The 11,897-nt window shown below is 45.0% G+C and overlaps 1 protein-coding gene across 3 annotated transcripts; it reads right to left on the bottom strand.

The window, feature by feature from the left end:
- Positions 1-904: 904 nt before the first annotated feature.
- On the bottom strand, positions 905-11,488 carry LOC309364409 (uncharacterized protein). 3 transcript variants are annotated; one of them, XM_081901629.1, is made up of 5 exons: positions 11,382-11,488; positions 8,658-9,167; positions 8,330-8,456; positions 8,091-8,173; positions 905-4,720 (listed from the first exon to the last, which is right to left on the bottom strand). In XM_081901629.1, the coding sequence occupies exons 2-5, from the start codon at positions 9,072-9,074 to the stop codon at positions 2,690-2,692; spliced, it is 2,658 nt and encodes an 885-aa protein (XP_081757755.1). In that variant the 5' UTR covers positions 9,075-9,167; positions 11,382-11,488; the 3' UTR covers positions 905-2,689. The 3 variants fall into 3 exon arrangements, with proteins under 3 accessions (XP_081757755.1, XP_081757757.1, XP_081757756.1); XM_081901631.1 differs by having other exon boundaries at positions 11,322-11,478; XM_081901630.1 differs by lacking the exon at positions 11,382-11,488 and adding an exon at positions 11,053-11,074.
- Positions 11,489-11,897: the final 409 nt, after the last annotated feature.

Consider the following 11,897-nt stretch of genomic DNA (forward strand, 5'->3'; position numbering starts at 1 on the left):
CCAGAAGCTTGTGGGAGCATATGGAGGTCTTCACCTGCTGGCAGCCAATATGGCTTCTCTAGGGCAGGAGGTCTAGGACCAGCCTCATACTCTGTGAATGGACCTCACCCTCTTTTAAAGCCACCATGTTTCCTGTGGGAGCAGATTCTGTAGTTCATGTTCTGTATGAAGAAGCAATATCTTATCTCCTCAAGTTCTGGAGTTAATGACTGGGGGACAGAAACACTTTTCTGACCACTTTTTCTATCGGATGCATTATTTTAAATTGCAACACATATAAAATCATAATAAAACATCAAACATTAAAAACCTCCTGACACAGGAGCTTTTTAATGGTTTATTATTTATTATTATTATTTATTGAGATGTCTTCTAAAAGTTGTGTAGTTCTTTATCTCCTTGACATTTGGTGGGAGGGTTTTCCACAGGGTTTGGTTTGACTAATATCTACAATGAACAGCGTAGGAACGATAAAATTCAAATAAAATCAGCTTAGGCCCTTAAAATCTCCAGTTTCCTTAGGGAAAACCCCTTAAAATTATTACACTGATGCGTAAGTGCAAAATACGGAATGCTAATTGCAAGGAATGTTTTATGTGCCAAAGGAAATAAACTATGCATTTGTAAATCTAACTCTCCTCAGGAAAACAATCTGCAGCATAGCAACCATAGGGAACGTTTCTGTGTTTTGTAGCTTCTGGAAAGACCGGAGAGATGAATTTCATATCCTATGGGACGGATGCGGAAGAACAAAGATGTGTAGGAAAAACTGGAAAATGAAAATGGGGAAGTAGGCACCCCACCTGGGAATAAGCAAGAATATTAAACAATAAAATTATATACACATTCATATATATATATATAATTATATATGTGTTTGTGCATGCATGCTACAAAAACAGGATCTGATTCAAGTTGTTTATTATTATTATTATCTATTAACATTGTGTTTATGATCCAAAGCCCCCCAAAGCTTCAAGCCCAAGGGTTGACTGTCTCGGACACACAGCCCAAAAATTAAAATGGGATCTCGGCTAGCAGCACATGGGATAAATCCCCATATGGGATAAATCCACGTCTTCTTTTGTAACTACAAGCTAAAGCATGTCTTCAGAGAGCATACTGTGAACTGAATGTAAGTAAACTATTCATTACTTATAAGGAAGACTCTTGTGTCTTTATTCTTTTAGGCGGGAATCAAAGGGGTCTTACCAGGAATATACTCCAATCTGGGCATGCCAAATTGGATAGCTTAGAGATTCATATGAATCTACAAACTAGCTTCTTGCTGTGTAAATGGGGAATGAGCTCTGCTATATGTAACCCACTAGCGTGAGTGTGGAAGAATAATATATAATCAATAGATCCTCTCCTACTATGCACAACATTCCCACACACATACCCCTCAAGTGCTTTTGCCTGGCTGGAATAGGTCACTAAATTGTGTTGGTGCCCCTTGTATGCCAAGATGGACGCAAGTGGGAGTAGAATTCTCTGGCTTGTTTTGTGACTGGAATACAAAACTCACATCACTTTCGTCTCCGGCCATGTGGCATGTGGTCCCCGGCTGGTTTTTATTTTATTTAACAAAAATCGTATAACTGTAGTAAAACCTCTTGGTCGGTTTCAAGAAATATCAATAGTATCAATGAAAACGGTTCAAAACAACGGAAAACATTAACAGATCACTGAAATTTAGAGTGAAAAGGATTCAACGACATCAACATCTACGTGTCTGGATAGGCTTGCCTAAATAAAATTGTTTTAAGCAGGAGCGAAACAGAGTACAGCAAAGGCATCTGTCTGGTGTCAATAGGCAGGGAGTTCCAATGTGTAGATGCTGCTGCACTGAAATATTGATTTTTCACAACTGAGGATTATGTGGCACTGGTAACAGCGCCCATTCTGAAGACCGAAGCAGTCCCATGGGCTTATATGAGAAAGGCAACCCTGCCTACAAGGGAACACACTTTCTCTCTGTATGCCAGCACTGCGAGGGCACCATTCTCCCACTTAAGGTAGTGTGACACAATAGTGCATAAAATAAGACCACAAGAGCCATCAGGTTGTTCTGAAACAACAGTTAGGGATAACACCTAAAATCATATACACATAACCAATTATCTGATAAGAATAATTTAACGTAGCAAATAATTTTAACAAACAACACCCATGCAGTGCAACACCTGCAAAGATAGAATCAATATTATTCGATATAATAAACGCTATTAGATACATATATTTGCCATTATTTGTAAACTGTTTCCCAGCATCAGATATTCAAGCCAAAAAGTGGCTGTACATACAGATATGTAATGAAGACCACTGAAGACCTAAAGGTCAAAAAGCATTTGACGCCAAGTAGCGTTTTGATACGTTGCATATATTTGGCTAAATTGTTTTATTAGGTTTATTTATTAATTCCATGTTTATTATTTATTGTTACCTATGAACTACTTTAAATCGCTCTTACCAAACACTTGGTTATGTGCATATGGTTTTAGTTCTGATGCCAATCCATTTCATCACAACCGTCTTCCATGCATTTTGCGATTGGGTCTGGTATTCAAAACCTCCACCTCGTGGCCCACCTCCCTTGTTCCACCTCCTCCCCACTGTTGCCGGCCTAAGCTTCTTGGCTCGAGGGGAGACAGAGATTTGGCAAAGGACTTTGCCCTTACTCCTGGCATTAGGTTGCGACCCATTTGCCCTTGCTCCCCAACGGCTGGGACTTGGCTTCCTGTGCTCCTAGCACGATGGATGGGTGCTGCCTCTGCAGGTGCAAGCGCAGGCTGCTGGTACTATAATGTGCTGCGTCTCTGCCCCTGCTCATGACCCGCCTGCAATGGCTGCAGACGGCGGTGCTGGGATCCACTCCCACCTCAAAGTGGTCCCACACGATGCTCTGCCGCTTCTGTGGTGAATCAGGCGGGCTGCCTTCGGTCTGGGGGGTCAGCGCCACCCCAGGAGCAGTGGGGGAACCGTGGGAGGTACCCCCTCGCGGCACTGGTGGGGTGTGTTCCTGCTGCTCCTGCTCCACAGAGCTCCACAAAGCACTTCTGTCTAGGGAAGAGGAGTGGAAGAGATCTTCACCTTCAATCAAGCTGAGGGCATCTAATACAGACACTTCCTCAGATAAGCTGATGTCCACCAGTGGGCTGAGCTCTCTCCCTTCGCTCACTAAAGTGGATGACTCTGCAAGACTGCTGCTGCCAGGGCCTCCTGCCTCCTCAAACAACACCCCGGCAGTAGGAGAAGGCTTGTCCCCACAACCAGAAGATACAGGAAAGTTAGGAATCGGGAGAGGTGGCTGATGTTGCCCACCACAAGCAGTACTAGGAGGAAGATGGACTAATAAGACTGGGGGCAAATCAGTCTGGACTGTGTTGCTGCAGCTGTTGCTACTGCCAGCCGTTCTGCCTTGGGTAGGCCTAGGGTCGCAACTGTGAGGAAAGACCTTTCCGTGCTTGAAAGTTTTATGTGGCTTTTCCCCCGTGTGGATTTTTTGATGAGAAGTAAGAGCTCTTTTCTCTGTGAAGCACTTTCCACACTCCAAGCATTTGTGTGGCTTCTCCCCCGTGTGACTTCTTCGGTGAGTAGTGAGATGCGCCTTCTGACTGAAGCCCTTTCCACACTCCAAGCATGTGTGCGGTTTTTCCCCAGTGTGAATTCTCTGATGAGTAGTGAGATGTGTCTTTCGTAAGAAGCTCTTTCCACATTCCAGGCATTTGTGTAGTTTCTCCCCCGTGTGAATTCTTTGGTGAATAGTGAGATCTGCTTTCTGACAGAAGCTCTTTCCACATTCTGGGCATTTATGTGGTTTCTCCCCCGTATGAATTCTCTGATGGGAAGTGAGCCTTCTCTTCTGCATGAAGCTTTTTCCGCACTCCAAGCATTTATGTGGTTTCTCCCCCTTGTGGATTCTCTGATGGAAAGTAAGGTAAGCCCTCTGACCGAAGCTCTTTCCACACTCCAAACATTTAAATGGCTTTTCTCCTGTGTGAATTCTTTGATGACTAGTGAGATTTATCTTCTGACAAAAGTCCTTTCCACATTCCAAGCATTTATATGGTTTCTTCCCTGTGTGTGTCCTTTGATGGGTAGTTAGGGCAGAACTGTGTCGAAAGGTCTTTCCACATTCCAAGCATTTATATGGTTTCTCCCCTGTATGGATCCTTTGATGGGTAGTTAGGGCCGAACTGTGACGAAAGCACTTTCCACATTTCAAGCATTTATGTGGTTTTTCCCTTGTGTGAATTCTTTGATGAGAAATGAGACTTATCTTCTGACAGAAGCTCTTTCCGCATTCCAAGCACTTATACGGTTTTTTGCCTGTGTGGATCCTTTGATGAGTAATAAGGGCAGAACTGTAACGAAAGTCCTTTCCACAATCCAAGCATTTATGCGGTTTCTCCTGCGTGTGAACTCTTTGATGGGTAGCGAGAAGTGTCTTCTGACAGAAGCCCTTTCCACATCTCAAGCATTTAAATGGTTTCACCCCTACATGTATCCTTTTATGGGTAATGAGGTCCAAACTTTGACAAAAGCTCTTTCCACACTCTAAACATTTGTATGGTTTCTTTCCTGTGTGGATTTTATAATGGGTTCTGTAACAGTTCTCCTCCATGACTTCTTTATACAGAGCTTTCTGGTCAGGATTCAGCAGATCCCACTCCTCCTCGGTAAAATACACAGAAAACTCCTCAAACAACCCTAGACCCTGAAAGAAAGGAAAATAGTTGCTACTTTATAGATAACTATGGGGATGAGGGACCAACTCCCTTCTCTTGCGGGGGCCCAATTAGTGCTATTACCTTCCGTTAAGAGTTTGGGTGTAATCCTTGACACCCAAACATGGAGGCGCATGTTACAGCAACAGCCAAGGCGACATTTTTCCACCTTCACCGCATCAAGCAGTTGGTCCCTTACCTTTCCCGCCCTGACCTGGCCACAGTGATCCATGCGATGGTCACCTCCAGGCTTGACTACTGTAATTCGCTCTACTTGGGGCTGCCCTTGAAGCTGTCCCAGAAACTCCCAACGGGTGCAGAATGCTGCAGTGAGGCTCCTCACGGGGTCTCTGCCATGGGAGCATATTCACCCAGTGCTTTTCAAGCTGCACTGGCTCCCAGTGGAGTACAGGGTCAGATTTAAGGTGCTGGTTTTGACCTTTAAAGCCCTTCATGGCCTAGGACCCTCGTACCTACAGGACCGCCTCTCCCGGTATGCCCCACGGAGGACCTTAAGGTCCATAAATAGCAACACCTTAGAGGGCCCAGGCCCTAAAGAAGTTAGATTAGCTTCAACCAGAGCCAGGGCCTTTCAACACTGGCTCCGGCCTGGTGGAATGCTCTGTCTCATGAGACCAGGGCTCTGCGGGATCTGATTTCTTTCTGCAGGGCCTGTAAGACAGAGTTGTTCCGCCTGGCCTTTGGCTTGGAGCCAATTTGATTCCCTCTCCCTCTTTCTTTTTCCTTCTCCTCCTGTGATGAGGCCGCATTTTAATATTTTAATGTTTCAAAAATTTAATGTTGTATTTTAATCTTGTTTTTAAGTTGTATTCATTCAATTTGTTTTTATTATTGCTTGTTAGCCACCCTGAGCCCGGCCTTGGCTGGAGAGGGTGGGGTATAAATAAAAATTATTATTATTATTATTATGGCTAGGAGCAGTGTCCATGCTCATTCCAGTCATGAATTCCTTTCCCATTCGCCCCACTAAATCCCTAGAGCTTCTCCTTCTAACCCCAAGCAACTACTAAGCTAGCTATAGTGTGCAACTACTGTTGCACAAAAACCACCTGAAGATCGTCTTCCAAAGCAACTACTCTATTCCGAACTTAAAAATGGAAAGCGCAATGCTGGAGGTCAACAAAAGAGGTTTAAAGACTCTCTCAAGGCAAATCTTAAGAAATGTAGTATAAATGACGACAACTGGGAAACATTGGCCTGTGAGAGTTCCAGTTGGAGAACAGCCTTTACCAAAGGTGTCATGGACTTTGAAGACATTCAAACTCAGAACAAAAGGGGGGGGGGAATGCTAAGAGGAAGGCACGCTTGGCAAACTCTCACTGTGATCAACTCCCGCCCAGAAACCTATGTCCCCACTGTGGAAGGAATTGTGGATCCAGAATTGGCCTCCACAATCACTTACAGACTCACTGCTCTTATTCCCAAAAGAAGACAAAAAACACCCTCATGGTAATCTCCTGTACCTTCCTCATCCCACATCTTGCAACTGTTAAGCACCCTTTCCAGCTTCTGCCCAATTATGAAGCCACCATCACTTCCTGTTCTTCAGATCCTTTCATGCCCTTTATTTCACCATCAATTCCCTTTCCACTCCCTCATTTATTGCAACTCCCTTTGCACCCCTGTCTTCAACTTCACTTTCCCCCCCTCCACCCTCCTTCCTATGTTTCTCAACTCTCTCTTACACACTCCCATGTCCATGCCTTATCCCCTCTTCTATTGTGCAGCCCCCTTTGCGCACACCCCCCATGCTAAAATGTGTTACTGCATCTTTAAGATGGATAGAATCTTAAGAGCAAGCCAGTCAGTTAGCTTGTTCAGTTAGAAAAGTTTAGTTAAGTTGACGGATGTTGAACATATATGGGTGGCTTTTTTTAAAAAAAAAATTCTTCTAAATAGCTACACTGAATCTGGAATGCATGGTAATGGTAAAAGTAAAGAGACCCCTGACCATTAGGTTCAGTCGTGACCGACTCTGGGGTTGCAGTGCTCATCTCGCTCTATAGGCCAAGGGAGCCGGCGTACAGCTTCCGGGTCATGTGGCCAGCATGACTAAGCCGCTTCTGGCGAACCAGAGCAGCGCACGGAAACGCCGTTTACCTTCCCCCTATTTATTTACTTGCACTTTGACGTGCTTCCGAACTGCTAGGTTGGCAGGAGCAGGGACTGAACAACGGGAGCTCACCCTGTCATGGGGATTCGAACCGCCGACCTTTTGATTGGCAAGCCCTAGGCTCTGTGGTTTAACCCACAGCACCACCCACATCCCACGGAATGCATGGTACCAGGAGTGAAATACATTGTTTGAAGGTACTATGGAATATTTGAGGGCTTCACATCTTTTATCTCTTTCACATGAGGCAGCTGTAGAATCAGCCAGCTTTTTTCATTCAGGGTCTCCCCCTGCTCACCGTACTCAAAACAACAGTAGAAGTTTGAGTAAAGTGGGTGTCGAGGGACAGACAAAAAAAGGGGGGGAGGGTTTAAACAGACAGAGGTTTGAGTAAAGCACTGATGGAAAGACAAAGAGCAATTGGTCCTTTAAAAAAAAAAGCAGACCAGTTTTAAGAAGGAAAAATATCAATGATGGGGACAACACAGATGCTGACACCAAAAAAGCTGTTCCCAACTTCCTTCTCTCTGTATTTGAATTATTCTTTAAAGTGCCACTTCCACTGCCCTCAGTGTTACTTTCTTCTCACTCTGCTGTTTAAAACTGCCATTTTCCCACGTGTCCTCCACTTCCACTTTACTGAAAGCTCTGTTGTTTAAAACCATCATTCTCCTCTCTGTCCCTCCACCCCCAGCTTTACTCAAACATCTGTCCTTGTTTTCCCCGCCCCTTTCAGTGTCTCTTCCCTTTTGCTGTACTCAAACTTCTCCCTCTCCCATTCTTCAGCTGCCTCGTGTGAGAGACAAGAGATAAATGATGTGGAGACTTCAAATATCCCAGAGTTCTGTACTCAAACCTCTACTATTGTTAAAAACCACAATTTTCCTCACAGTAGTACTCCATCACTGCTTTACTCAAACCTCTGTCATTGTTTACGAACACCCCACTCAGCGTCCTTCACTTCTTGCCCCCGTGCCAGGGCCAGTACTCTTGTGCAACCTGCCTTCTCTTTTGTTCCCTTAAAGGACTACCAAAACCCATAACATTCTCCAAAGAAATATTATTATTATCCTGAGGAACTTAAACATTCTTTAATGGTATTCACAGCCTCCTAGGCAGGCTGCTTTGAAAGAAGAAAAGAGGAGAGAAATCTGTTTAGGGGTGAGCAGAAGAATAAGGTCCCTAGGTGGTTCTAAGCCTCTTTCAACAATGATCGATCCACCTACCTGATCCGGTTCCACAGCAGCTGCTTCCTGACCATCGCAAAAAGTAGAAGCCCAAGGAGGTCTTGCCAGCCTCATTTCATCACCTGTGAATGACAACCATAAGTGTGAAGCCAGTAGCACTGGTTTAAGTTCTCAAATATTGGATGCCAATTCACTTTTGAACCAAGTTTCCAAGGAACAAAAACACATCCCAAGACTACATAGCATAATCAATAGAAGGAGATGAAGTTAGTCTTTACCCAGTGAGGTGGCATGTCTGTCTATCTCCTGAACATTATCCCTTTGCAAGAGATTGCGTTTGGTCTCTGACAGAACCTTCTCCGGTGCAGAGAAATCTTCAGACACTTCTGCAAATGGACCCTTTACCTGAAATAACAATAAAGGGATCAAAGACAGAAAACGGGGAGAAGGATTAGTAAAGGCACACTAGAAATAAAAGGTCTTGGTAGTTGGGACATTCCTACGTGGATGAATCCCAGAAAAGGTTTGACAATTACAGAGAGTGTTAGCCCACTGTCCCTCAGATCCTGAGCCCCTTGGAAGTACCAGGACAAAACTATATTTTACCTGATGCTCTGCCTGCTTCTTGTTGTCGGCCTGGCTCAGGAGGAAACCTTCGGCCAGGGCCACTGCCTGGCAACAGGTCTCTGCTCCACATTCCCTGACCCAGCTCTCAATTTCTTCTGGGAGGATGGTCAGGAACTGCTCCAGAATCACCAGGTCCAGGATCTGATTCTTTGTGTGTCGCTCTGGTTTCAGCCACTGACAGCAGAGATGGTGGAGTTGGCTACAAACCTCTCGGGGTCCTTTGGCCTCTTGGTGGCAGAACTGTCTGAAACGCTGGCGCTGCACATCTGAGCCGAGCGTGTCCTCCTTCCCCAGGACCTTCTGCACTGTTCTTTCCCAGAATTCCCTGGGGCTGCCAGCCTGGTTTGTACAAGGACTTCTTCCTGCTTCGTGGGCAGCTGAATCTTCCTTTTCCATCCTTGATCTCTACTCTAAGGAAGTCTCTGACTAAGCCGAAAGACCTATCCTTGTTCTGTTAGAGGCTGTCCAAAATGGAGGTTCTACCAAGTCCTGCAAAATGAACAAATGGTTTGGTGAGTGAATTATACCTTCCTGGAGAGGAAGATTTCCCCTGGAAATGTAGATGAGTCTGACTATCAACCAGGACATCCCCCAGAAGTAAAAGCAGTTAAATGCTAAGACCCAGAGAAAAATGAGACTTGTTGGCGAGTTTCCTTGAAGTATTTGTTCTGGTTGAGACTCAGAAGATCCCTCCCAGTGGTCTGTCCTCTACAGCTAAGAAGAGCCTGGCTGCTGGGTCAAGACAAAGTTCCATTTTGTGCAGCCTCTTGTTCTTACAGTGAAGATGAAGAGTTTGGATTTGATATCCCGCTTTGTCACTACCCGAAGGAGTCTCAAAGTGGCTAACATTCTCCTTTCCCTTCCTCCCCCACAACAAACACTCTGTGAGGTGAGTGGGGCTGAGAGACTTCAGAGAAGTGTGACTAGCCCAAGGTCACCCAGCAGCTGCAGGTGGAGGAGCGGAGGAGCGAACCCAGTTCCCCAGATTACAAGTCTATCGCTCTTAACCACTACACCACACTGCCTCTCTCCAATGGGAAGCCTGCAAGAAGCACATGAGCACAAAAGCAACCGGTATGCAGAGGCATCCAGCCCCTGGCGCTGGAGGTGATACAGCTTTCTACAATCATAGAATTGCAGAGTTGGAAGGGACTCTGAGGATTATCTCGTCCAACCCCCTGCAATGCAGGAATATGCAGCTATCCTGTACAGGGATCAAACTGGCAACCTTGGTCAACTGTCAACCGTCAACCGTCAACTGTCATGAAGCTTAGTTTAAAGAAAAGCAGCCACGACGCCGACACAAAACCCCACACAAGAACTGAAGCATTGTCACCCGATCACCCAACCCACTCACCATGCCCCTCCCCCTCTTCCCCCTTTCTTCCTACCCTAACATTGTACACAACACTAATGCCTCACAGCAAATGAAACTGATCTGTAGAAAACACAACTTGAAAAAAGAGACAATACATCTTTTTTTTGTAAATTAAGAAATCTTTTAAAAAATATTTAAAAAAGAAAAGCAGCCACTTAACTAATGAAATGGCAGCTGATTAACTTTCAATCTCACTTGTGCAATAAATGTACATTTCTAGAATTATACAACTTTTAGAAGACATCTGGGGGCAATCCTGTATTATAATAATAATAATATAATATAATAATAATTATATTATATTATATAATAATAATATAATATAATATAATATAATATAATATAATATAATATAATATAATAATAATAATAATAATAATAATAATAATAATAATAATTTATTTATGTCCCGCTCTCCCCAGCCGAAGCCGGGCTCAGAGTGGCTAACAACAGTAAAAGGGAAGTTTTTAACGCTTGATGTTTTTATTATGTTTTTATATATACTGTAAGCCGCCCAGAGTGGCTGGGGAAACCCAGCCAGATGGTTGAGATATTAACAATAAAATTAATTGTTGTTGTTGTTATATATGTTCCATGCAAAGACAGAACATTTCTCTGCAGTGCCTGCTATCTGGTATATATTCTCAACACATGGAGGCTCCACTCCTCTGGGCAGAGATATATTTCCCCCCTCCTGCTTTCTTCTCCCACCTCATCCCATTCAAAGCAGTGGCGTAGCGTGGCTTGTCAGCACCAGGGGCAAGGCAAGTAATTTGCACCCCCTAACCCGTGAATTTGCACCCCCTAACCCTAAACCCCCAGATGTTGCGCTCGGTGCTGCCGGGCCCCCCTGCACCCCCCACGCTACGATTCAAAGTTTCGCACCGACTCTCTAAGAAGTCAGCCTGGACAGCTCCGTCGGTTAGAGCATGGTGCTAAGACGTAATGCCAAGGCTGCATGTTCGATCTCCCTTTGGGACAGCTGCATATTCCTACCTTGGACCAGACGATCCTCGGGAATCTCTTCCCTCTGGACAGGGCTCAGTAATAATAGTAATAATAATAATAATAATAATAATAATAATAATAATAATAATAATAATAATAATTTTTATACCCCGGGCAGAGCCGGGCTCAGGGCTTCTAACAACAGTAAAATTACAGTAAAAACATAATGGGGGTATTTAAAATACAGGTTAAAATGCAGAAATGTGCAGAAATGCCCCAGAGGACAGGCGAGAGGCTTTCCACCTTCCCAAGCACACCCAAACCCTCCTTTCTTCCAGTTGCTGGCCGGATCTCTCCCTCCCTTTGCCAGGAATCACCCCAAAGCTCTCCCGACCCGACCAGGAGGAAAACACCCAGGGCAGCCCCTGCCAGAGCCCACCCCCCCCCCGCTCGAGAAGGCGGGGCAGGAAGCGGCTGCGAGGCTTCGCAAGCTGCTCTGGAGACACTCGAACCCCGCCTTCTTCCTCCTCGCGTCCTCTCTAGGAATCTCCCTGCCAGGCACCCTCCTCCAAGGAATTTCTATTAGACAGGGAGCCTGCTCTCTGTGAGAATGGTGCGTCCAAAACACTATGCAAAGGCTTAATGCTGCAGAATAGGATCATAGAATCCTAGAGTTGGAAGAGACCACAAGGGCCATCGAGTCCAACCCCCTGCCAAGCAGGAAACACCATCAGAGCACTCCTGACATATGGTTGTCAAGCCTCTGCTTCAAGACCTCCAAAGAAGGAGACTCCACCACACTCCTTGGCAGCAAATTCCACTGTCCAACAGCTCTTACTGTCAGGAAGTTCTTCCTAATGTTTAGGTCGAATCTTCTTGCTTGTAGTTTGGAT

Source organism: Podarcis melisellensis, assembly GCF_964234715.1.
Source record: "Podarcis melisellensis genome assembly, chromosome: 2".
In the NCBI taxonomy this organism is placed as follows: Eukaryota; Metazoa; Chordata; class Lepidosauria; order Squamata; family Lacertidae; genus Podarcis; species Podarcis melisellensis.

Coding starts and splice junctions, on each gene's coding strand:
- LOC309364409 (XM_081901629.1), bottom strand. CDS start 9,074: ATGGAAAAGGAAGATTCAGCTGCCCACGAAGCAGGAAGAAGTCCTTGT. Junction 8,457..8,657: donor AGAAGCAGGCAGAGCATCAG/GTAAAATATAGT, acceptor TTGTTATTTCAG/GTAAAGGGTCCATTTGCAGA. Junction 8,174..8,329: donor CAGACATGCCACCTCACTGG/GTAAAGACTAAC, acceptor TGTCATTCACAG/GTGATGAAATGAGGCTGGCA.